This window comes from Panicum virgatum, chromosome 4K (genome assembly GCF_016808335.1).
Source record: "Panicum virgatum strain AP13 chromosome 4K, P.virgatum_v5, whole genome shotgun sequence".
Taxonomy (NCBI): domain Eukaryota; kingdom Viridiplantae; phylum Streptophyta; class Magnoliopsida; order Poales; family Poaceae; genus Panicum; species Panicum virgatum.
This window is the reverse complement of record NC_053139.1, coordinates 2,238,735-2,264,632: the sequence shown is the minus strand read 5'-3', so window position 1 is coordinate 2,264,632 and position 25,898 is coordinate 2,238,735. Positions and strand designations below refer to the sequence as shown.

Sequence of the window (25,898 nt, the reverse complement as noted above, 5' to 3'; positions counted from 1 at the left end):
CGACAGCATCCTTTCCCACCACTCTTTTCTTCCAAATCTCACTAATTTTAGGAATGAAGTCTTGGTGTTTCAACCATGAAGTTTCAAAGCAAAAGGCTTTGGAATTTCTTATTTTGTTTTGGTCAGTGCATAACAGCAAAGGGTTATGGTCTGACAGTTCTCTTGGGAATTTTCTCAGACTGGATAAGGGGAAAAGTTTTTCCCAGCTTTCTGAAATCAGAACTCTGTCCAACCTTACCAAGGTAGGGTCCTGTTGATTATTACTCCATGTGTAGGAACCACCATTCAAAGGGAGGTCTCTTAGTTCATGGGTATTAATTATCCAGTTAAAAATATCAGTATCCTTGCCTCCAGTAAACTTTTTGTTTTTCTCTGAACTAAACCTCAGTATATTAAAATCCCCCCTAGAATCATGGGGTTTTTGTTGGAAGAACAGATTTGTGCCAGTTCAGCTAGAAAATTTTCTCTGTTGGCCTCATGTGCTGGCCCATACACTGTAACAAGGGAAATCATCATTTTCTCTTTTTTGTCAAGAACCAAGGCATTCACTGTGAAAGTCCCCTCTATAAACTTTATCACTTCGAACCTATCTAGGTTCACACCACACAAGATACCACCAGATTTCCCATTTGATGGGATCCAATGCCAAGCAAACTTTTTCCCATAATCTATTTTCTTGAAAAATTTGTCAGAATAATTTTTCCTCATAGTTTCCTGCAAACCCACAAAATCTACTTCATTTTCAGACAGAAGGTCCTTCACCATACTGGACATGCCCTTTTTGGACACTCCCCTACAATTCCATAAGAGACCTATCATGGAAAGCGTTTATAATTTGGAACTCTTTTCTCTCTGAGGTTGTATCCAGAGCTAATCTTGGATGTCCCCTCCCCAAGAGTGTATTCCCCTCAAGAGGTGGGGGCTTACTACTGGTTGTATCCAGAGCTAATCTTGGATGTCCCCTCCTCAAGAGTGTATTCCCCTCAAGAGGTGGGGGCTTACTACTCTCAACCTTCTTTTTCAATCTGACCAGAGGACTCTTTTTTTTCTTTTGGCCTTTCTATTAGAGACCAATTGGAATCCATCACCTTTAGAGTTTTCAGACTGCCATTCCAGAAACCTCATCTCCTCAGAGGGGAGAGAAGTCCTATTGTCTGCTTCTAGAATTTCTACACTTTCTTTCTTTTTCTCTAGCAGGCCTGCTCTGGCCTTCTCAAGCTCCCTCAACATATCTATTTTTTCATAGCTTAAATTGTGAGAATCAATTCCTAACTTGCCAGCTTTAATAATAATATCATTATTGTCTAGCACAGCAAAAGAGTTTTTTGAGGAAAGAGAGTTACCTTCCAAGTTCTTTCTTGCGAGATGAACCTCTGCCTTCTCAGCAATCTTCCTGTTTTCATTTTCTTGATCCCTTAATCTGACACTTTGCCTCTGTCCATTCTTGAATGGCTGGTTCTCTCTCAGTATAGGTTGATCTTGTGCGGACAGTTCTTGACTTGACCACTCTACAGTCTCCTGTGTACTGTTATAGGGACTTGGGATTGAGACTTTTCCTGAGGACTCATCATCTGCATCTGGCAAGTGATCCTCCTGAATGTCATTCAGATCTTGTTTGGTTTCAAGGCTGGGATTCATAGGAGAATGTTGACCAGATATTAGAGCCTGTTTTGCTTCCACAGCAATCAGTGGGTCAGATTTAGACTTGAACAAATTTGTGTCATATTCATTGATGACTGTTGAGGAACATTGTGATATACTCAGACATCAAAGGATTCAAATTAAAGAAACTGAACGTGTTGGTCAATGCAGTTGGACACATGGTTTTGCGAGGGCCATAGGGCAAAGGTTGTAAATGGTGTGTGTACGTATCTTGCAAAAAAAAAATCAGAACATGGTGCCTGCAACAACCTCGAAAGGAAAAGGAAGTGTGTCTGAACAAGTCTTACCGTGCTAATCCTAGTAGTACTAGGTAGGCTACTGATCCTGAGGCTAATACTAACTGAACAGAATGTCTCCACATTTGCCCGTTCTACCTGGACAGTTTGATCTTCCGGTCAAGATCGATCAAAGAGCTGTCCTGAACTTCATCGCCTCGTGCAGGGATAGAAATAGAGTTGATTGTCCCCAAGACGGGCTGATGGGTAGCACAGTAGGGCCTTGTTTAGTTGCAAACTTCGAAATTCCAAAACTATCGCATCGAATGAGAATTTTATATGCATGGAGTATTAAATCTAGATTAAATAAAAAACTAATTATATAGTTTGTTTGTAAATTACGAGACGAATCTAATGATCTTAATTAGACCATAATTAGACACTAAATTGCTACATTAATTTCTACAATAAACATGTGCTAGTGACGGATTAATTAGTCTTAATAAATTCATCTCGTAGTTTACAGACGAGTTCTGTAATTAGTTTTGTGATTAATTTATATTTAATATTTCAAATGTGAAAAAAAATATTTCAAAAACTTTATGGCCGCAACTAAACAAGGCCTAGATGTTGATAAAATGTGATAGGCTGTCGAGTAGTGGAGACAAGAAAGAAAGGTAAAGGAGAGCAAGGTGATGACGTGACGACTTGGTCAGTTTGGGCAGACCAACCGGGAACATCTGAAGAGGCGACCACGAATGCCTCGCGCTTTTCCTTCCACCAGCCTCGTGATGGCAGTGAGATGATGAGCGGGCGGTGGTGAGTGCCTTAGTGGTGGTAGCGGCGGACGCTGCGGTAGTGCTCAAGTCCAGACTTGCGAGAGAGAGAGGCAGGGGAGGAACGGCAACAATCGCATCTCCTGGGCAGCAGCAGGCTTTGCCTCACCATTTGATCCAGCGCAGGGCCACGCTTCAGGCGATGGCGATCGATCAAGATGCTGGATAGTGCGTGCAGCGGCGAGGCTTTACCTCTACGCCACCTGAAAATTGCCCACCGCATTTGCCAGACATTCCAGTTCCGTTCACGTTCGAGATACTGTATTCATTTGTCATCACGAATCACTTGTCGTTAATGACATTCAGCGGCTGATTGATCGATCGTAGGCTAGCTCGTCCTGAAGCCCTGGACCAACACGTTGAGAGGAAGCAATGCAAAAACGAAGCATCCCCGAACCCAATCGTTCAGGGAGACAAGCTAGATAGCTAGCTAGCTGGACACCACACGCGCGCGCGCGCCACCCTGCTCTGCACACGGACACGGGACACGGACACCGGCAAGGCTGCTATTGCTGTCGACCCCGCTGGTGCTCGCTAGCGGAGACGGCGACGGATGCAGTGCAGCCATCAGCCACGCCGGCTGCAGACTCGACGACACTCGCCGGCGGGACGGCCGCCGGATGGCCTGGTGGATTGGGATCGGGTGATGCAGGTGATGGCGAGTCACCGGCCTGGGTACGCCTCACAATGCAGGATGGAGCGCCCTCCACTACCAATCTACCACGATGATTGATGAGCCAGCCGCCGTGCTACGCTAGCGCTAGTGCAGTAGCGCTATCCCACCATACGGTAGCATCACATGACCGCTCGGAATCTCATCGAATCGGCTGTGTTTAGTTTGCGAAAAAGTTTAGGTTTTGATACTGTAGTACATTTCGTTGTTATTTGATAAATAATATTTAATCATAGACTAATTAGACTTAAAAGATTCATCTCGTGCTAATCAGTTAGACTGTGTAATTAATTATTTTTTTAACTATATTTAATATTTTATGTATGTGTCTAAAAATTCGATGTGATAAATACTGTAAGAAATTTTTTGGAAACTAAACAGGGCACAGTCCTCGCTAGCTTTCGTCCGGCGTCGCCATCGCCAGGCACGCCGAACCGAACACCCAACGGGATCGGGGTTGCGATTCCATGCATCATGGCTGCCGGATGGCACATGTACTGGAGGAACCTGCATTTCATGGAGCAAGTTTGCCCGACCGGAGCTTCCTTTTTCTTTCGTATGGCCAGCACACTTCTGAAGATGCCAATCCAAGCAGGCAAGCAGGGTGAAAATTCATCCAAACCACTGAAGCCAAGCCAATCCTGCATTCCTGCCTGCGTTACACTGGTCCTGGCGTGTGGTCCTCCGGTGAACGGTGTGAGCGCGCGAGCAGGAGCAATCCGGCCGCCGCCGGGTGACACGGGCACGGGCGGGCATGAATGGATCTGGTTGGACGCCCCCGGCCGCAATAGTCTTCTTCTTCCCTGTATCTCTGTTCGGAGGCCAATAATGCGTGCCTGATAACCGCCCCTGCCCTGCACAAAGCCACAAGAAAAAGGACGCCTAGCTGAAAGCCTAGTGCAGTCACTACCCAACAAATCACCCTCTCTCTCTCTCTCTCGTCCCGGGAATCATTGCGCCGGCCGGAGAGTACTACGGCCACTGTTTACTGTTGCACTGCACGCAATGGCCATCGGCCAACCTGCTCTTGCTCTGCTCATGAGTCATGACACATTGACACCCGTGATCTGGCCTCACTCATCAGTACCCGAGCTCCTCAATCTGATCCCGTGATTAGTGGCCATCGCCTATGTTAAGCACAGGGACTTTCTGCAGTGCCGGCCATTGCTGGCCTGTCCTGCGATGCTGGCTGTGTTCAGTTCCCACCAAATTTCCAAACTTTCCAAATTTTTCATCACATCTCCATCCCATCAAAACATTAAATATAGCAAATGATACATGCATAGAGTACTAAATATTGGTAAATAAAAAAACTAATTACATAATTTTAATGTATGTTGCGAGACGAATCTTTTGAGCCTAGTTAAGTCATGGTAGGATAATATTTACCACAAACAAACAAAAAATGATACAGTGTGCTACAGCGTTTTTCAGCACTACAGTGTTTTTTTCCGGGGGAACTAAAGATCTGCGATGCAGTAGTTATCGCCATCATTCGAGGGCATGGCATGGAGCAGACAGCAAAGCCAACCGCTCTGAAGACACTCCAATGCAAAAGCCATGAGCCTATGATGCAGCTACTGTGCGCAATAATCTTCCAGTACAGATATGTTTGTTGTAACACTGACAGTCATGCCCCAGCTCTCCGTGAGAAGTTCAACCCCAACCCAAATTCAAACGAACCCAGGCCAAATGAAAAACGCAAAAGTTCAATAAAATCCCAAATTTAAAAAGTCTCCTCAAACATGCCATCGTCCACTGATCCACTCTTCCTGCTCGCGGCTCTCGCCACCTTCCTTCACACTCCACTGACGAACTCTATACAAAAACATTCCATGGATTTTCCCGAGAAAGGAAACCGAATCCTTGGAGAAAGAAAACTAGTACGTGCTAGACGACGATGGATGATGATGCATCGGCCAGCAAACCATCAATCCTTGGACAGTGGATGCGATGCAACTCCGCCTAGTCCTGGTCGAGCGCGTTGGGGCCGGAGCAGTAGCTGAGCACGGGGTTCCACACCCACTGCACGAGGAACCTGCGGCCGCCGGCGCCGTTGACGTTGTACGCGGCGCCGGAGCGCGCGTCCGTCAGCAGCTGCCCCGTGTACGCGCCGCCGCCGCCGGTGCCGTAGATGCCCTCGCAGAGGTCGGCGATCTCCGTCGGGAACGACGGGTCCGTCCCCGCGTACCACGCGTTGGCCAGCGGGTTGGACGCCAGCTCCGCCAGCTCGTGCGCGATGACGCTCACCATCCCGTCGACGCCGACGTCGGCGTTGGGCGGCGACTCGGGCCTCCGCCCCGGCACGTACGCCGGGATGGCGAACGGGTACGCGCACACCTCCGGGCACCGCCGCGCCGAGTTCCCCACCCACGCGTACGGGAGCGTGTAGCCCACCACGGACGGGAAGGTGAAGTAGTGGAAGCCGCAGACCTGCCCGCAGAAGTCCTCCACCAGCACCTCCGGCGAGGTGAGCACGAGGTAGACGCCGCCGGCGTCGACGGGGAGCGGGCGAGTGCGCGCGGCCACGGCGTCGCGGACCACGGCCTGGATGTCCATCCGCGACAGGCGCGCGCCGCGGGACATGCGCGCGTCCGACTTCTCGGCGCCCAGGGACACCGCCGCCGACACGTTGGCGCCGGTCTGGTCCGTGTACAGCCGCACGGTGCGCCACCACGCCGCCACGGAGGGGCGCGGGATCCGGGCCTCCTCCGCCGGCGGCGGCGCGAGGGAGCGGAGGAAGGCGCGGATGGTGCGCTTCTGCGGCGCCGGCCAGGGGCCGTACCAGATCGGGTGCACCGTGATGGACGCCGCCAGGACGGGGCCCATGTGGTACTGCAGCTTCACGAACTCGGACGACCCCTCGAACTTCTTGGACGCGCCGAGCCCCTCCACCGCCGTGCCGTTGCGCGGCGGAGGCCACGGGCGCCACGCCGCGACGGCGGGCGGCGCGGCGAGGAGGGCCGCGACGAGGAGCGCGGCGAGGCGCCGCATCTGCATTGCGGCGAGGAGGCGGCGGCGGCGGCGGTTTATGGCGGGTTTCTCGGCCCGGGACCGAGACGCTTTATAGGAAGAAAGGGGGAAATGGAGGCATGGAGTTGTGAGTGACAGAGTGAGCGAGAGTGAGTGGAGAGGAGAGGAGGCAGGGGCACACTACACTACTGTTCTTGGCTTGGGGGCTCGGTGCTCTTTGGACTTGGAGCTCCCAGCTTTTTCCTGGCGATTCGTGTTGCCTTGTTTCCTATGGGGCTGTGTGGAATATTGGAATGTGGGTTTGCTTCTGCTCACTTTTGCAAGTGCGATCGGGTCAAATGCAAATTTCATTTGGTTTGAGAAGGAAGAATTTGAACACCGGAGTCCGGGTGCATCCAATTCAAATTCTCCACGTAGTACGTGCAGCGAAGAACAGCGGCACCCGCTGCGGTTACCGGGTGAGCGGTGACACCATTTTTTTTTACTCCGCTCCCCGCCAAGGAAGGGGCGGGTAAAAAGCGCGGGTAATCTTGGAGGGAGCACACAGTACGTGAGGCATCGTTATTGCCGCGCTGTCGGCGGGGCCCGGCTGCCAGATCCCGCGTGTCTCTCCCCGTCCGCTCTCAAATGGCAGCCAGCCAGCGCCCGCCCGCGGCCGTACACGCGTCGCTGTTGTGGGTGCCTGGCACGCGGGCCCACCGACGGAGATATTCTGGCGCGGGCCCACTGGGGAGCGCGCTCGGTTCTCGGTGCTCGTCAAGTGTCATCGACGGCCGAGATCGTCGGCTGCGTCGCCGTTGATTGTCCCGTTTGCTCGGGGCGAGCAGACGCCGGCGGAGCCCAGCCGCTACACTGGTACCAGGGCCCGGGTTAATGCGGGCCCAACTAGTCAGTGAAGCCCGTTGCTGAGGCGGAGAGTTTGTGAAGCGGACAAGGGCGGGTCGGGTGGGCCCGGCGGAAGCGGGGGAAAGCGTTCAAAGCGCGGAGCGGGGAATTTTAAAATTTTGCCAATCTTAACATATTTGCCATTGTTACGGTTCAGAAGCTTGATTTTTGCCACTTTGTCCTTCGTGACACACCATATCAGCATGCCAGCGTGGCCTGAACACAGAAAAGACCACTGTGCCTACATCACTGCTCTTCCCTACATCACTGCTCGACGGGCCCAGACCGTCAGTTCCATCCCGCGGACGACGGCGACGGCGGCGCGCTACGTCCACCGCTCCTCCCCCGCGCCGTCCTGCATCGTGGCCCTCTTCTTCCTCCTCCTGGCTGCCGGCGGCGCCGCGGTCGCGCTGTTCCTGTTCTACCGCCCGCGCGCGCCGGCCATCGTCGTCACCGCCAGGCAGCTGCCCGCCTTCGCCCCCTCCCATCCCGTCGCGTCCTGCGGCAACGCCCGCCTCGGCCCCCGCCTATGGGCCCCGGTCGGCGCGCACCGCGGCGCGCGCGGGAGGCGACGAACTCCGGGAGGGAGCCCGTGTGGTGCGGCCCCGGGGGCGTGGGCTAGATGGCGGCGGCGGAGCAGGGGACGTGGCGGGGTAGGTAGGGACGGAGTAGCTGGGTTGGAGGAGATGCGGCGACGGCGGCTGTGGGCGGTGCAATGGCGGCAGCGCGCGGGAGGGATCGGAGAAGGAACGGAGGCGACGGCGCAGGGCAGCTCGCCCCCTGTCCCGCGAGGTCCGGCCGGCATGGCCACGTGCACCCTGAGCAACATGCGCCCCTACCCGCCATGGCCATGCGCTCGCTGGACCCCGACCAAGCCACCGCAGCCACCCTTGCATTTTGCTGGCAGGAGGTTGAAGAAGGCCCTGAATTGTGGGGACTAAGGATGGATCTAAACATCCGAATTCTTAGAACAAATTTGATATTTTAAAATAGATATGCTTAAAATTTTATGCTAATATTTTTTTTATATTATCAAGCATATTATTACACATAAGAATAAAATTTTGTATAAATTTTTTTATGTATTATTTGCTCCCTACAATTAAAAAGGTGAAAAAAGATTCGTATCCGTATCCGATCCGTATTCGAATTTTTATATCTATTATTTGAGAATATATATGATAAATTTGAGGTTTAGTTTTTATGAATCTTTACAAGATCAATGTTAAATACAAGGCTATGAATTTATATAGTAAATTCTATATCTTATTTGTCTATAATTGAAGAAAAATGATCAAAAATCTGACATCCGAATAGACATCCGAATCCATCCTTAGTGGGGACCACATGTCAGGGAATGGAGGGAGAGATAAGCAATAACTGGAGAGGGCAACAGTGTCTTTTACCATGGCTCGGCCACGCTGGCACGCTGAGGTGGCCGGCCACGGGGCTGAAAGTGGCAAAAATTAGACGTTTGGAACTGTGACGGTGGCAATTTTGTTAGGCTTTCTCCAACCATTCCCCCATCCAACTCCCCCCAAACGTACTATTTACTATATTTTACTACCTCCCTCCAAAAGATTTCTCCCCCTATAACTCCTTCACCATGTTCGGCTGGTCTTGGCGGCAGCAGCAGCAGGCAGCTCTTGGCGGCGGCAGCAGCAGGCAGCAGCAGCCTCGCAGCCAGCAGGAAGCAGCCCGCCGAACGGCAGCAGCAGCCCGCAACAGACGGAACCAGTCCGCAAGCAACCAGCCGAACACGGTGCTTCTCTCCAACCATTCCCCCCATATCTATTCCCCATATATACTATCACTCATTAACTAACTATTTATTTAACGTTTTTGAATTTTAAAAAAATCATACAGTATTTATACTGTCATAATACGCATTATCATCGTGTTACGGGACTCAAACGAAATTAATATCACGAAGAAACGGTGTGATTAGAAATATAGGGGGAGTTGGAACTCACCCTATACACGTGAGGGGAGTTGAAACTCCCCCCTATATAGGGGGAGTTGTGGGGGGAGCCGTTGGAGCGCTCGCTCCCCCCCAAGCCCCCCTACGTAGGGTGGGGTGCGTTATACGGTGTGCCCTTGGAGCAAGCCTTTGGTGCAAGAAAAAAGTGGCAACTGGACGAGTGACACTGATAACGGTGGCAAAACTTTAAATTCCCCGCGGAGGGGAGCGACGGCGAGTACCAGCGGCGGAGCGCATTGATAGAAGAGAGGACGCCGTGGGCTGGTGCTTTGCGCCCACGCCGCTGCTAAAATGTCCCCGCCTGCGTGCAGGCGCAGCGACCACAGTAACTTCAGAGTTTCGACAGTAGAATACTGCTGCAGCTTGCAGCAACTGTTCGTGGTGGAGAGGTTCCAAGGCTTGAATGGACTGGGCCCCCGGTGAAACGTGGTCGTCTAATGACGGCCCTAGTAGGCCTCCAGATCTTCCTCGCAACCTGGGCAAAACCATTTCAAGCGCGGGTGTGCACGCTTTCGAGAAACCAAAACGAAAATCTTTGCTCACCTCTGCATTTCGGAGTTGAGAAGGCCGACTGCTGATCTCGCTGCGGAGCACTCACCACGGTACTGAGTATTGCTGATGGCGTCACGTTCGACTCTTCTATTTTCAGCTTGCGGAGCTGTGCCTCCCCGTTGCGTCAGCTCCTCTGAGCGTCTGCAGGGGCACTGCTGCCGCAGCAGCGTTGCCTCTTTTCAACACGGCCCGTTGCGTCCCGTAAATTTTTTTAAAAAACATCTTTCTACATTTGAAGTACTAAACATAAATTAATCACAAAAATAATTACAGAACTCGTCCGTAAATCGCGAGACGAATCTAATGAGCCTAATTAATTCGTCATTAGAGGTTGTTTACTGTAGCATTACTGTAGCGATTTTAGCATCTGATTACAGCCTACTTAGGTTCATTAGATTCGCCTCGCCATTTACAGACAGCAGTCGCGATGCGTTTTTTATTTCGTCTAGATTTAAGTCTCCATGCAAGTGCCGGAAAATTTTTTTGGAATTTTGAATTTCGTAACCAAACACGGGCACGTTTGACGAACTGCCTGAGCACCTGACTTGTGGCAGCCTGCCGCAACGACGACTCTACGACACGGGAAGGACCGATGGAGGGACGATGGAGGGACCAATGCGTGACCGATGACTGGGGCAAGCTGTTCAATTCGGTTCGGCCCTTCTCCAATCGCAAAAGAAGAGCGCAAAACTGGGCCGAGCAAGGTGCTAGCCCAGTAGCCCAGATACAGGAGGGGGGGGGGGCGTTCTCACACCACGCAGCAGCCCGAATAAAGAAAGGAACAGACGAAAGCCCAAGCCCAACTGGGCCCACATGTACAGCCCAGATGGGCCGAGGAACGTGGCAGCCCAAGCAGACAACAGTAGGATTGCTTCACGGCTACTGTACGTACCAGCCGAGTTGTTAACTTGTTATAGGAGTATATCTCTCAACGTGACAAATAATATGAATAAAAATACCCACGCCCGACTATCAAAAATGAAAAACCCACGCCCGTATTGACCGCGTACGACTAGTTGACCACGACACGCTATGAAGCCGCCGAACTCAGACCAAGCTCCGGCCCCGCGCCGACCGAGCCAGTTCAGACGCGAGACACGCCCAGCCGGGCCCCGCCCGGGGGCCCCACCAGCCATGTGATCGATGCCCCTTGCCTCGCCCGCCTAATTTTGGCCGCCGGACTTGCCGGAGACGCGGGCGGCGCGGCGGAAGCGGAGGTAGGGTGGGGGGAAAAAAAAACATGCGCGGGGGCGAGGCGGTTGTAACTTCCACGCGATCGCGTGCGTCACGAGCGCGCCAGAGAGAGGGGGAGGAGTCGCGGAGGCTCGCGTCCGGCCCGCCGGCTTCCGCTGGGCGCGCGAATCTTCTGGACCCTTCCGGCCAAGCAACCCCCGCAACCCAATTCCGCCATGCCTTTTGTTTTCTTCCCGCGCCCCGCCGCCCGCCGGTATATAACCCCCGCCCCCCGCCCGCCTCCCTCCGTCGAGCAACCGACCACATCCGCCCAAACCCACCCGAGCAAGCGAAGCATCCACCACCACCCAGAGGCGAAACCGAGCGGCGGCAGCACAACCGCTAGAGGAGGTTCCTCCGTCCGTCGATCGGCCGCCATGGACAAGGTGCTGGCCTTCTCGATCCTCAGCGCGTCGCCGGCCGACGTCGCCGCCGGCGTCGGCGGGCGCTGGACGCGGCTGTCGTGGCGGGGCGGCACGGACGACCAGGGGCAGGCGCAGGCGCAGCGGCAGCAGCAGCGGGACAGGGAGGAGAAGCCGGGCTCGCCGCCGCGCCGCCACGGCAGCGGCAAGGCCTCGCTCCCGCGGTTCGCGCCGGAGTTCGACGGGATCGACTGCTTCGAGACCATCGTGTCGCACTAGGCCCCTCCCTCCCCCTCCCCGCGGGCGGAGGTGTGGCGCCGCCGGTAAATTGGCCGCGTGACCATTCTTTTCGCCGCCCTGCGAGGCTGCTATACAGCCTCCGGCGGCGACGGTGATTCGCCGATCGATCGGCGCTTGTGTTTGCGTGCGTGCGTGTGTTGAGTTTGTTGCTAATTGTCTCGGCAATCTCTGCTGATTGAGACCACGGGTTGTACAGGCATTAACAGAGACGATTCTATTTATTTTAACGGAATGTCCACATTCTGTTTTCTTTTTCTTTCTCTTTTGAACATATCATCAGTGCAAATACAAATCATGCAAACTTCAACCATCGGATCAAATTGAAGAGGAGGGGCGCATGAGATGGGAGAGGAGATTTTTAAATGTGTAATTACACAATCTAAGGCGAGCAATTAATTGTTAAATTATTCAATTCTCTTTCATATTTCTTGAATGTTGATCCGGTGACCCATATTAAAATTGAAATTTAAAAAAAATTAGTTTGTACAATAAGTAAGAAAATGGATTGTTTCCTGTGTCCGGGTCCGTAACTCCGGGTCACCTTGAGGGCCTCCCTTTGAGCGGTTGGTAAAGGGGTGTTTAGTTGCGCTCCGTAAATTTTTTGAAAAAAAAGCATTTTTTTACATTTAAAGTATTAAATATAGACTAATCACAAAAATAATTACAGAACTCGTCTGTAAATCGCGAGACGAATCTAATGAGCCTAATTAATCCGTCATTAGAGGTTGTTACTGTATCGTTACTGTAGCAATTTAGCGTCTGATTACAGTCTAATTAAGTTCATTAGATTCGTCTCGCCATTTACAGACAGCAGTCGCAATGCGTTTTTTATTTCGTCTAGATTTAAGTCTCCATGCAGGTGCCGGAAATTTTTTTTGGAATTTTTAATTTTGTAACTAAACACGGGCCAAATCTTTCCGGCCAAAAATTTATAAATTTTAGTACTCATTTAGTTTTTTTAATTATACAGTACAACTAAGACACTCACAATACACGCACACTCACATCTTTATGAATACACGTACGCAAATTCTACTCCTATGACCATCTTCGAAGACTGAGCCGGCAAATCTTCGAGATTGACGAAGTCGCCACAGAGATTGACGAAGTCACCACAGGCATCAGCAAATCTTCGAGATTGACGAAGTCACCACAGAGATTGACGAAGTCACCACAGGCGTCTCGCTGTCGACGAGAACGTCGCCTATGGACAATGTCCTTAAATCATGGGGCGTCAAACCCAGGACCTCAGGTGCTACCGAGACTCTTGTAAGTACTAGATTTTTGCTAATACTCATTTAGTTGGAATCTAAAGAATAACATATCTAGTTAAATATCATTCTAGAATTGCAAAGGTATGGATAAAAGAGATTGATATATTCATATTTTGGTATGTCAATTTATTGTTTATTCATATTTTGGTATGTCAATTTTTGGTTCCCAATGAGCGGGCTCCTCCTGACTACTTATGTTGGATTTGGATCGCTAGCATGCTGGTTTCATTCTATGCAATGTGGATAGCATACGAATTGCTCTGTGTTAATGAACTTCGCAACCGCAGAATTATGACCCAGAAAAGGATTGGCGTGGCTGGAGTGGATATCAACGGCCCTGTTTGGTTTGATATCACGTTAAATTTACACAAAAAGACGAATGTCCGCATGGAGTACTAAATGACTAAATAAAGTCTATTTGCAAAACTTTTTCACGAATGGGTGTAACTTTTCGAGACGAATCTAATGACGGTATCTAAATATTGATTTGCTACCGTGATGCTACAGTAATCATCCTCTAATCACGCGTCAACGGTCTCATTAGATTCGTCTCGCGATTTACACGGGGAGTGTGGAGGTGGTTTTATAATTAGACTTCATTTAATACCCTCTAATTAGTGGTCAAAGAGAAAAATTTCCATGAAAATTTTTCCACCCCAAACCAAACACAGCCTGGACGAGCCCAAACCAAACTGAAACTGTTCGGGCACCTGGCTAGGTGTCTGGGTGGCAATCGGACGGCACGTGATGCGTGGATTGCAAAAGCTGGGAGGTAACGTGTACGCGGCTGGCTCAAGTTTGTTTACACCCCCTCAAAAAAGAACAAGTTTGTTCACGACGAAGCCTGTTAAGTGGGTAGTAATTTACTAGTAGCAGGTTTCTTTCTTATTCAAATGGGGTATTCTGGTCCATGTGATGACTTGAGTTGGGATCAGAACAGAGCAAACTCTGTGGCTGCTGATGACATGGAAAAGGGTCGGGGAAGGGTAGGACCGCAAGAGCAGAGCAAGTTTGGCGTCCCAATCGTGGGAAACCCCAATTCAGGCTCCAAGGTAGCGTGTACGCGCTGGCACATGTTTGTTTTACGACCAAGCGAGTACGATTAGGCAACGGGTTCTCGCCGTGCTGGAATGGATAACCCGGACCATGTGGGCGACCGACGTGTCCCCGAAATTCTTATTGGGCGCACGTGCGCCGCTAGCGTAAGCGGCACACGGGTGTCTTCAACCTCGCGCCGCGGCTGCGGCCGCGAGCTAGGGTTTGAGGGGAGGGGGAGGGGGCGGCCAGAGAGGGTGGGAAGTGGGCGGAGCGGCCGCCGGCGGCCGGGGTGGCGGCGGGAGACGGCGGCCTTAGATTTCAGGTTGCCGGGGGTGGGGGCGGCTCCCATGTCCGCCGGCCTTAGAGGAGGGGTCGGGGGCGGCGGCGGTGGTTCGGCCGGCGGAGGGCGCGGCGGCGCGGGAGCGCCGCCGGCCGGGCCAGGCCGAACAACCGGTGGGCTTGTGCCGGCGGCGGGGGCGAACGGCACTGGCGGCAGTGGCGGTGGGGGAGGCCGGCGGGGGCGAGTGGCGGGCGGAGCGGTGCGGCGGCGAGTCGCCGCCGGCCGCGGGTGGCGGGTGGCGGCGGTGGTCGGCGGTGGGGGCGGGCCGGGACGGAGTGGATGGGGTGAGGAAGAGGAAGAAGAACAGGAGACCGTTCGCTAGCGACGCGCCAGCGTCTACTATCATCCCCCACGTGTCCCCGAACGAGCACAGGGCAAGGATCCTTCGGATTCCGCGTACAAGTTTGAGCAAGCACAGAGCAGAGCAAGCTTGTTGTCGCGGTCAAAGTCATTGGAGCCCCCAAATTCAGGCTCCCAAGCTCTGCTTGCTTGAGAGAAATTGCGGTTGCGAGACGAGCGGACATCATCAGAATTTGTATCGAATCAAGGGAACTTTGTATGATCATTCATTGATCGACTTTGCGCGCGGTACACAGCTTCTGTACAGATTACTCACTCGCCGCTTCACTCGGCAACAAAACCCAAAAAATTAGCGAGGCGATGAATTAATTGAACCAGGAAGGGGGAGCCGCGGTGCGCCCCCCGGCGGGCTCAGAAGGAGACTATGGACTCGAAGCAGTTGATCCCGTCGAACTCCGGCGCGAATCGCGCCTTCCTCTCCGGCGCCGGGCGCTGCTCCGCGGCCTTCCTCCCCTCCTGCTGCTTCGGCGCCTGCTCCGGCTGCCGCTGCTGCTTCTGGCTCCCGGCGGAGGCGGAGGTCCTCCACGACAGCCGCGTGGAGAAGCCGCTCGCGGAGATGTCCGCCGGCGACGAGCTCAGGATCGAGAAGGCCAGGATCTTGTCCATGGTCGCAGGCAGGTAGGAGTAGCAGCGGCTCAAATCAGCTCGCAGGTTTGTCTCCTTTGCTTGTTGGGAATTTTGACTCCTTCCTCTTCCTTGACCTCTCTTCTCTTTGTGCGCTCTTGCAGGTGTTCAGTTTGGTTGTGTGCTTGCTGCCCGCCCCGGCGGCCGGGCTTATATAGGCCGCCGTGCCCGCGTCGGAGAAGGGGAGAGGAAAGGGAGGTGGGGGAGCCGTGGCGCGCGCGGCAGGGAAAGTTCCCGAGCGGACGCGATCCGAGGCTCGGAGCCCTCGGCGACTCGCGCACGGCAAGCAACCTGGCGGATGAGGCGGCGACCCTGACTCGGCACGACGCGGTCGGTCCCCGCCCCGCGCGCTGAGGCGCTGACCCCCCAACGCGACCTCCCCTTGCCGCCACGGCGAGCCGGTCAAGCCCGTTCCTTCCGATTCTGACCAGAAAGAAAGAAAATTAAAGCCGCCGGGGGCTGACGCGGCGGGCAGTTGGGGACCTGGGCGACGCGACACTTGGAGCCGGACGGTGCAGCAGCAGCAGCAAACGTGGCGAGCCGTGGCACTGCCCCTGGGTGGGGAAGGCCGGCAGGCCACCGCCCGGTGCCTGCCGCCGGTGGAGGATGACGCGCCGATCACCTGACGCAGTCAGCAGCCGCCCGTGTTGTGTTTATCTCCTCCTCGCCTCATCCGCTAGCTCTTGGATGCGGACGTGTGTCCCTGCATTATTGGTGCTGCAGCACCTTGTTGTGTCTCCCTCGGCGGGGAATGAGAACGTGCCTCGGTGCCTGTCTTTGTGCAGCGGAGCACCCGAGCCCATGCCTCGCCGTGCCCCCTTGTCTCCTCGTGCGCTAAAGGAGGAGAGGAGTACATCAGCCGGCCTACTGCTCATATCCAACCATGTTAGTTTCAGGCTCTGCTCATACACCCGTACCCAACGCTGTGATGTTCTCTTGCCAGCCACAACAAGTCGGCGCACGAGATGTGTCCTTGCCTGCAAGCCAGGAAACATCAGGGGCGCGCGCGCATGGCATGGCGACGCCGTCGTGTTCCTTGTTTATCCAGAGCCACGTGCGGTGACCACAGCCCCGTCGTCCGGTTTCGACACGCGATGGCGCATCGTCGTCCAAGGCAACAAGACTTGCACAAGAGGCCCGGTCAGCGGTCGGATTTCGCTGCCGCGCCGAAAGGAAGCGAAGACGACGACGGCGTGGTATGGCGTAGTACGCTGGTCAGCTGGGTTCAGGGTCTGCTAGTGCTCTGCTTCCTGTTCGGTTCGACGGCTGCTGCCTTTTTCTCACGTTACTTTTCCTTCCTCCATAGTCCATGCGTGCTCCCTGACGAACGCGAGCACAACGGATAAAGTTTCAAGGAGAAGAAGAATCAACAACCGGGCCCACCGCGCAGCTCCCCCGTCCCGGGCCTCGGCAAGCCGAGCACAAACACTCAAACGCACACAATTCCGGCGAACCGCGTCGACCAACACGACGGCGTTCGTTTCCTTGTATTTTCCGCTTGAATTTATGGAAGCTATAGTTTCTGTACCAGCGACACGTATACTGTATGCAGTTACAATAATCGAACGAATAAAACGGAGACAAGTGTTCCTACTGCGGATCAGCAAAACGGAAGCGCGCCCCTAGCGGCGGCAGGGTGGTGCATGCATCGATCAATGGCTCGACCGGGCCGGCATGACGACGGTCTCCAAGCAGTGGAGGCCGTCGAACGCCGGCGGCTTGACGGCGCCGCGCCGCGTCGTCTCGGCCTGGGCCCGGCCAGAAGTCCAGGCTGCTTAATTCAACTGAGATTTCAGTACCTAGCTGCTATTGTTACTTGGTGCTGGTGCCACGTATGTAGAGACGCGCATGCGCGTGGAATCAAAAGTTTAAAATTGGACGCTACGAAACTGCATAACAGAAATCAACGTCTAAATGTTACTGGTCGTAAATAAATAGGCAAAATTAGGAGTTTTTTTTCCTCATGACCACCTGTTAATTACAAGACCTTACCTTTCTGGCTTTCTCGAGTTATTAGATTAGAAGGATAAAAAAAATACTACTAGTACATGGCACTTATTTTAGACATCTGACGTCACGTGTCCGAGCGCTCAACCAACCAAAAGATCATGACAAGAACAGAGGAGAGCGTGTCAATGCGGAGCGACGACCTCGAAGAGGAACATCCCATCTAGCGCCCGGTGGAACCCCGCGTTCGAGTCGGCGCCGCCGCTCTCCTGGCCACCGACCACCTTCGCCTCCGCCTCGGTCGCGCTCTCGTCCGCGGTCTTCCGGCCGCCACCCCCAGCCGCTGCCGCCGATCCTGCCCCCTCGCCCGCCGCGCCCCTGCCGTTGCCGCGCTCCGCCTTGCCGCGGGCGAAGAAGCTCTCGAGCGCGCCGGCGCTCATCCCCGGGCCGAAGACGTTGCCGGGCCCCGCGCCGACGAGGGACAGCGCCAGGATCCTGTCCATGTCCGTCGCCGGCGCTGCCTAAACTTCCCACACGACGCGGACGCGGCGGTTGCTGTTGTGTTGTGTGCAGCACGTACGCGACGGGACGGGACGGGACGGCCGGGGAATTGAAACGAACGATGCCCGTCGCGGCCTGACATGTACCGTATATATATGTACAGGCGCGGTGGTGAGACCGAACCGGATCACGCTCCGCCGCCAGGCTCGGGGGCGTGTCCTTTCGCACTCGGATAGACTCCGACTAGTCAACGACGGCCGTCTATATTGGCCACTGAACAAGTCTGGTCTAGAGAGTCCGACCCGTCCACCCATCCCACAACATTGTACAAGTTTGCTCCGATCCGCTTCTGAATTCTGATGGCCACCCATCACTTCATCAGTCAATCTCTCGTCTTGATAAAAAACATGCTCAGATGTGGTCGCGAAAAAAAAAAACTTCATAAGTCATCGCACGTACACGCAGAGAGACAATCTCCTAGCATCTGACAGCAGAAGAGCAGAGATTATTCTTCTACTACTACTTTTTTTTCACGATCCTGGGCACGTTTTTTATTAAGAGAAGAAAGAAAAGTTACGTTACAGAAGGCTGGGTCCAGAGAAGTGGAACCAGCCCGAAACTCAGGACCCGATTACTCGGTAACAAAAGCATGACCTGAAAAAACACCAGTAGTTACTAAAGCCAACTCTAGCTGTCTATAGCCTGCATGGGACCAAGCTACGACCTCATCGCACACACTTAGCACAACCTCATCTACCATTCTAACCCGACGATCAAAAGTTCTGTCATTTCTTTCTTTCCACAGTAGCCAAGATACTAAGATAACCAAAGAGTCGAAGCCGCATCTGTCGACCTTGGGAAGCTGCTTTCGTGCCTCAGACCACCAGGAAACAAGGCTGTATATGTGTGTGTGTTGGGCATGACTCTCTCCCACCCAACCTTGCGTAGAACTTTGAACCAAACTTCACGGGAGAACGGGCAGTTAGTTAGAAGATGATCAATTGTCTCTGGCAGCTGAGCACAAAGCACCTTGCGTAGAACTTTGAACCAAACTTCACGGGAGAACGGGCAGTTAGTTAGAAGATGATCAATTGTCTCTGGCAGCTGAGCACAAAGCACACAAGAGTCATCGTCCTGCAAGCCATGCTTTTTTCGTCGCGCGGCCGTCTAACATCGGTCATGGAGCACAAGCCAGATGAAGAATTTGCACTTGGCCGGAGCGCGGGCTTTACGGAGCAATTTTGCACCTTCGATCGGGTGCTGCCCAATGAAGAAAGCCAAATACGCTGAGGAGGTAGAGAAGATTTTGGCTGACGTCCATTTCCAACAAATCCTGTCTAGCAAATCCTTTTTTATTCATTCTCAATATAATATATATATATAATATAATATAATATAATATAATATATATGGTTCATACTTATTAGGAGTGCCGCTGGCCACTACTACAATACACTACCACAAATAAGAAACTATATGTAATAGTCTTCATGTCTGATATACGATAGGTAGATGTAGATGTCTGATATTCTTGTTCAGGGCGCGGCCACGTTCTCCTTGGCGAGCGGCGCGATCTCCTCGCCTTCGATCCCCGGCTGGCTGCCGGCGACCCCCAGGCTCAGCAGCACCTTCTCCCAGTTCTTGGCAGGGCCCTGCGCAGATGCATTTTTTCGCAGATTAAATTCAGGAACGGACGGATGCAAGGGCTTGGTTATTTTGAGCTTATGATCTTGGTGCTGCAGTGCTGCGGCGCCATACCTTCCATGAGAGGTCCTGGATCATGCAGTTCCTGACCATCTCCTCGTACGCCGGCGTGCCCACGACCCTGATGGCGCGCTTCAGGGTGCTCGCCACCTTCTGGACGTCGGCCGGCTCCACAACCTTACACTGGATGGGAGGGACGAAACATGGATTCGTTTGAGTTGTTCATCACACCATTCACATAGGCGTACAAGGTACCTGAATCTACACTATAATATTGCAACCCCAAAAGAAAAGAAATGAAGAGCCTTACGTCGACGCTGAGGCGGCCCATGTGGAATCCGGTCTTGCCTTCGATGACGGTGTCCACGAGCCCACCGGTGGACGCGCACACGCACGGCTGCAAAGAGCAATCGCGAGAGAGATCATCAGTCGAGGCATCCATTGCCCATCATCGTTTCAGGATTGCGGCAGGATGTCATTGAAAGATGCAGCAAAGTTCAAGGGCAGCAGCATTAGTATAGTACCGTGCCGTATCGCATCCCCTGCAGCTGGATGAGGCCGCAGGGCTCGAAGCGGCTGGTGACGGCGAGCAGGTCGGCGCCGGCCATGATGTGGTGCGCCAGCGCCGCGTTGAACTTCACCACGGCGCGCACCTTGTCGGGGTACTTTTCCTCCGCGCCCATCAGCATGCGCTCGAACTTCTTCTTCCCGGTGCCCTGCAACCAGTCACCATTCGAGCAATCGAATCAGGCACACTGCTAGTACTAGCTCCCAACGAACTGTCACCATAGTCGCCACACATGATGGAATAAAAGCTCTACGCACCAGAAGGACGATCTGGACGTCCTCCTCCATGAGCTGCGGGATGGCGGCGGCCATGACGTCGGGGCCCTTCTGCTCCTCCAGCCTGCCGACGAACGCCACCAGCGGGATCTTCCGGTCCACGGGGAGGCCCGCCGCGGCCTGCAGCGCCTCCTTGTTCAGCGCCTTGGCGGCGATGGCCTGAAACGGCGGGTCGGACGACGACGACGCGCTCAACGCTTGCACGATTTGATCTGCAGACGATTAACTGTTCTTCGGCAGATTAAGCAAGAGCAGCTCACCGTCGACACGTCGTACTTGGTGGCGATGTACTTGTCCTTGCTGGGGTCCCACTCGCTGACGTCCATGCCGTTGACGATCCCGGTGATGCCGGTGAGGCGCATGATGTTGTCGAGCTCGCAGCCCCTGGCGATGCCGGAGATGAGCTCCTCGGCGTAGTAGGGGCTCACGGTGAGGACCTTGTCGGCCTCCAGGATCCCGCCCTTCATCCAGTTGATCTTCCTGCCCTCCACAGGCTTCTCGTACCTGCAAACCAGGTTGGTTGGACAAAGCGAACTTATATTAAGGAGCCAACAGCATCGATGAAAAGCAGTTGAAAGAAGGATTGCATTGCATCTTGCACACATACCCGTCGATGAAATCGAAGGATGACCTGAATCTCTCAGGGAGGTTCAGCTCCGGGTAGTCAGAGAATGCGAACCGGCCCTGGTAGGAGATGTTGTGGATGCAGAAAGCAGTCTAGAACGTGAAGGGGCAAACGGTCAGTTCCGGGACCAAATGGCGCATACGAACATCAAACCATGGCAAGAAGGAGAAGAAGAAAACCTTTGCGTTCCTGTAGATGCCATTGGACTGGTAGTTACTCTTGAGGTAGCTCGACAGAGGGCCGGTGTGCCAGTCGTTGCAGACGAATACGACATCCTCCCCTGAATGAATGCAGAGTAATCGGTGTGATTGTTGCAGTCTGAAACTATCAAGTTCATCTGATCATAGAGCACAACTTATATGTTCTCACCGTACGGTCCTGAGAAGTAGGGGTTGTTGTTGAGGCTCAGGATCCTAGGAGCTTCAAGTGCTGCCTGCATTCAGTAGTTCATTCAAACATTTCCAAGAGTTAGCACAACTGATGGCAGTGCGTACTGATCGATCAGAATTTAGTACTCAGTAGTACAACTGCATGTAACTGACCTGGCAAAGCAGGCTGAAACGCAGCTGGTTGTCCTTGTAGTCCACTCCAGCGTCTGGCCCGTAGATCTTCTCACCGGTCTTTCCCCAAACCTGAAATCACCACCCAAAAGAAAGGCTCGCTGAATCTGCTAATATATGGTACTAATTTTTTTGGACTACCTATATATCATCTCCAGCAACAAGTAACAAGTGATGAAATCTCACCCTCTCCAGAAAGGACGGGTGGTCGATGAACACACGGTCAACTCCGCGCTTGTAGCAGTGGAAAAACCTCACCGTCTCGTCCCTGTCCCCCACCTTGATCTGCATGCACATCACAGTAATAGAAAGTTCAGATCTCAGCGAGGTCGCACCTTCATCTGATGGTGCGGTGTGGTGTCAGCAGTCTAGCTAGTACCTCGGACACGACGCTGGTGTCCCAGGCGTCCTTGTACTGGTCGTAGCGGGGGGAGATGACCATGACGCGGTGCCCGTTCGCCTGCACAAGCCAATGCAACACACACGTGACAGTTGATGACAGACGCATGTAGGTAGGAAGAAGACACGATGATGAGAGCATCGGTTCCGGGACAGGACGGAACAGATGACGATCATATCGATGATGGGTACTCACGGCCATGGCCGGCGGGAGGCCGCCGAGGACGTCGCCGAGGCCTCCGGTCTTGCTCCAGGGCGCCATCTCGGCGCCGACGAAGACGACGTTCATGCCGGCGGCGGCGCAGACGACGAGGGAGGGGAACCTGCCCCCGCCGCGCTGCGGGCGGCGGGACTGCGGCTGCCGGGGCGCCGCGCGCGCGCTGGTCCGCACGCTGAGCGCTCCCGCCGAGGCTGTCCGGGGGGCCCTCAGGCCCTGGACGCCGCGGCGGAACATGGAGGTGTCGCCGCCGAGGCCGAAGCCGGCGTGAGTGGTGGCGAGCTGGGACGTTGCCAGAGCCGCCATGCCGACGATCAGCGTGGAGGCGGACTAGCTACCTGCGGCATGCGGGGGGGGGGGGGGGGGGGGGGGGGGGGGGGGTGGGGGTTGGCAGATGCACTTCTGAGTCAGTAACAAACGGTGGTTTTGAATTGTGGGAATTCAGGAGTTTGTTTCCTTTTTTGAGGGCGGAATTCAGGAGGTTTTGAAGTGACAAACTGATCCACGAAAAGGACAAATAAATACATGTGGGATGGGATCTACTAGGTGTGGACTGGTGTTACAGTTACCACTGGTGCTTCTGACTGTGGGTAAGAACTGAAGAATTTGTATTTGCAGTGTGTGGTCGCATCAGGAGCATGAATTTCTAACAGTTTTTATGAGAGAAAAGCCAACTTGATCCATCAGACAGATTAGTAAACAAGTATAGTAGAGTGGATCGAAGGAGCTGGACCTAAACAAGAGGCATATGCGCAATCGCACATCCTGCCGACTGAAACGCAACAATACAGAGACGACGCACGACATTACCCAAATTGAAGATTTTGAAATTTGACTGCACAAAAGGACAATTAATAAAAGTCGTATAAAATAGTTAAGAATGGATTATTCATGTTACAGTTACTACTGGAGGTCAGATCAAATCCGGACGGATTATTATTATTATTACGGGGCGCTTTCTGACTTATTACTACTGTAAGCAGTATGATCAGTAAGAACTGACGAATTGACATTTCCGGTGTGTGCGACTGCATGGCTATCTAGCTAATACGGATAGGATTCTAGTAACATTTTCCATGAAAGAAATTAAACCTAATAACTTGATCCATCAGAGACGTAGATTCAGACAGAATATAAACGAAAACACATTGATGATGATAAACGTACTGGATCTAAGAAACCTAACTGATTATCTAGAAGAAAAAAAGGCTTGCATGCAGTTCCTTCTATCGACTGAAACACAGTAACACAAATCAATAAGGATCTGCTCGTGATCCGATCACCACAGACGACGCATACGCATCAACATCTCAAGGACACGCCATCAGAAGGATTCAGGGAGTACCGTACCTGACGAGATCGGGAGACCGGTCGATCGGGCGATGGATGGATCGGGGCGCAGTAGCCGGCCGGGGAGGAGGGGTGGCGGCGTCAGTGGCCGGCAGTGGTTTATTTCTTATTTCTTGGGTGTTGCTGGGAGGAAGGGAAGAGAGAGATGCTGCTGGGTGTGTGTGGTGTGGCGGTGGGATGGGTCCGGGCCCGGGGGTGGGGGTGGGGGTATTTCTAGCGCCGTTGCGTGCCCCGCGCGCCGCTCTCGGGGTCGAGGCGCTCTCCCCTCCGCCACCCCCGCCCGCCGGACCCGCTCCCCGCGCGCGCGGGCCGGGGAAACGACACCCCGCCGCGCACCGCGCGCGCGCGCCCGGCCTGGGGGGCTGACCTGACCCGGACGCCACCGCCCGGGCAAAGGCGGGCGCGCCTACCGCTCGCTTTGCATTGGGGCCTTGGCTTCTTGCCGATGCGCGCGCGCTCCCCTCGCCCGGGGCATGCAATGCTACTGCGCACGCCTGCGCCGCGCGGCCCGTGTGCGCGTGTCGTGGCGTCGTCTGCCCGCGGCTTTCGTGCGTGGCGTGCACGGGCGCCGATCGATCGATCGGGGCCCCGCTAGCAGCCAGCTCCGGCGGCGAGCTTTCCAGCGCGCGCGCGCACGTACGGCTTGCTCATCGGCCGGTGTCCCGTGCACGCTTTGGAGGAGGAGGAGGAGACGCTTCCGCGTCAGCCTGCGGGCCAGATGGGCGGCGTGATGCCCCCCGCAACACGACACGACACGGCGGCGTTGTTGGGTGCCAGTTACCGCAGGCATGCTTCTGCGCTGACGAACACCGAGCACGGGCGGCGCCACGTGGCGTCAGACCGCGTGACAGCCCAGAGTCTGCGTACCGTGACCAGGGTTTACGTTATCACTGATACATGGTTTATCAGTGCCCTCCGGTATCGATAATCGATTGAAAATCGGTGAAATATCGCTAAAATCGACTGATAAGGAAGATCAAATTCAAATATCGATAATCAATGATTTATCATTGATAATCGATGCAAATCGGTCGATTTATCGAAAATTCGGCTGAGAAATCTATTTAGCAGATGGAAAATAGAAATTTTTATAGTATTTTTATTTGGTTTGTTATGTATGGTATTTTATAAGGTAAATTATACATACATACATAGCTTACGATAGAATTGCATTAGAAATAAACATGTACATATATTTTGGACATAAATTGAATAAACTATAGATACATATTACATATATCCATGTTATGTATAATTATGCAAACCATATAAATAGACATACACCAAATGAAATTGCACATAAATACAAAAAAGTACATAGTCCATACAAACCACATTGTCCATATTAGCATAAATTGACACAAGTTTTATGCAAATTGGTAACAGACTCATATGACCACATCCATAATTCATACAGAAAGACACTTAAAACATCCATTTTTCATAAATGACACTTTTTTATATAATAATTATGTAAACCAATTAGACATTTAGATATAGTTTTTTTTAGTATAAGCATACATATTATAGTCAACATTGAAGCCTATTGTATCCTAACCGATTTAACAACAAGTCAACATTGAAGTCTTTCTTCCCACCACTAATATTTAACACTAGTCTACATTGCAAATTATCAGTATAACCATCCATTTGTAGCATAATATACAACAATATAGTAAATACCCCATGCATATTTGGTCAAGTTGGTGAAAGGAAATAGAAAATCAACCAAAATTGTTGAATATCAACTGATTTGCATTGATTATCGATGGATTTGCATCAATTATCAGGCTTTAGTATTGGAAACATTTTTTTGTCTAAGCAAACGGTGGTTGTTTTTAATATGTGACATCATTCTAGACTATAGAGAGACTCTAGTTTTTTATATAATTTTTTCCACACTAGTTATAAATTTTTTTGAATTTTTGAAATTTGGATTGAAATCCATCGAAAAATCAATTGATAACGTTTATCAGTCAACATCGGTAACGGTAAATTTCACCGATAATTGCGATTATCGAGCGATTTTGTATTCCATGACCGTGACATGCCCGCCTGTGGCCTCTGTGGGTAGTAGCAGCACCAGGGACGAACGCGAGGATGCAACTGTGTTTTTTTCTTCTTCAGGTAGAAACGCAACGAAATTGATTAATTCAAGCAAAGGTAGGACGATCACGTCATGTTCACGCCACGAATTTCTTTCGAATATCCGATGGTGGTGGTGGCGGGTTCAACCATTTTGTTTCTAGAAGGATTGATGAGGCAAGGCTAGGCTGGGTGGGACAAGCATTTAATGGGCCGGCTGTGAATGATACGATACCGGTGACACAAGTATTCGGGCCCAATCCGTCCTGGCTTGATCCCTTGTTGTATGGGCCGGGAATGATCACGGCCTGTCCACAAACTGCCCAGCGTACGTGCCGGAAAAGGTCAGAATCTGCTGG

At 52.8% G+C, this 25,898-nt stretch overlaps 4 protein-coding genes across 4 annotated transcripts; 1 reads left to right on the top strand and 3 right to left on the bottom strand.

The window, feature by feature from the left end:
• Positions 1-4,947: 4,947 nt before the first annotated feature.
• Positions 4,948-6,653, bottom strand: LOC120702500 (protein EXORDIUM-like 3). Its single transcript, XM_039986317.1, has one exon. The coding sequence runs from the start codon at positions 6,384-6,386 to the stop codon at positions 5,352-5,354; it is 1,035 nt and encodes a 344-aa protein (XP_039842251.1). The 5' UTR covers positions 6,387-6,653; the 3' UTR covers positions 4,948-5,351.
• Positions 6,654-10,792: 4,139 nt separating this feature from the next.
• Positions 10,793-11,927, top strand: LOC120704986. Its single transcript, XM_039989536.1, has one exon. The coding sequence runs from the start codon at positions 11,187-11,189 to the stop codon at positions 11,649-11,651; it is 465 nt and encodes a 154-aa protein (XP_039845470.1). The 5' UTR covers positions 10,793-11,186; the 3' UTR covers positions 11,652-11,927.
• A 2,929-nt stretch (positions 11,928-14,856) lies between these two features.
• Positions 14,857-15,541, bottom strand: LOC120702499. The gene has a single exon (XM_039986316.1). It carries the CDS (start codon positions 15,288-15,290, stop codon positions 15,036-15,038), a length of 255 nt encoding a protein of 84 aa, XP_039842250.1. The 5' UTR covers positions 15,291-15,541; the 3' UTR covers positions 14,857-15,035.
• Positions 15,542-19,090: 3,549 nt separating this feature from the next.
• LOC120702498 (granule-bound starch synthase 1, chloroplastic/amyloplastic) lies at positions 19,091-23,649 on the bottom strand. The gene is made up of 14 exons (XM_039986315.1): positions 23,455-23,649; positions 22,084-22,449; positions 21,868-21,948; positions 21,675-21,773; positions 21,471-21,560; positions 21,298-21,361; positions 21,108-21,208; positions 20,911-21,020; positions 20,564-20,807; positions 20,286-20,462; positions 19,985-20,176; positions 19,771-19,857; positions 19,515-19,643; positions 19,091-19,408 (listed from the first exon to the last, which is right to left on the bottom strand). The coding sequence occupies exons 2-14, from the start codon at positions 22,408-22,410 to the stop codon at positions 19,292-19,294; spliced, it is 1,818 nt and encodes a 605-aa protein (XP_039842249.1). The 5' UTR covers positions 22,411-22,449; positions 23,455-23,649; the 3' UTR covers positions 19,091-19,291.
• Positions 23,650-25,898: the final 2,249 nt, after the last annotated feature.

Excerpts from the sequence above, each read along its gene's own strand:
- LOC120702500 (XM_039986317.1), bottom strand. The coding sequence starts at position 6,386 with ATGCAGATGCGGCGCCTCGCCGCGCTCCTCGTCGCGGCCCTCCTCGCC.
- LOC120704986 (XM_039989536.1), top strand. The coding sequence starts at position 11,187 with ATGCCTTTTGTTTTCTTCCCGCGCCCCGCCGCCCGCCGGTATATAACC.
- LOC120702499 (XM_039986316.1), bottom strand. The coding sequence starts at position 15,290 with ATGGACAAGATCCTGGCCTTCTCGATCCTGAGCTCGTCGCCGGCGGAC.
- LOC120702498 (XM_039986315.1), bottom strand. The coding sequence starts at position 22,410 with ATGGCGGCTCTGGCAACGTCCCAGCTCGCCACCACTCACGCCGGCTTC. Across the intron at positions 21,362-21,470 it reads GTTTCAGCCTGCTTTGCCAG|GCAGCACTTGAAGCTCCTAG; the intron begins GTCAGTTACATG and ends TACTGAATGCAG. Across the intron at positions 19,409-19,514 it reads TCCAGGACCTCTCATGGAAG|GGCCCTGCCAAGAACTGGGA; the intron begins GTATGGCGCCGC and ends GCATCTGCGCAG.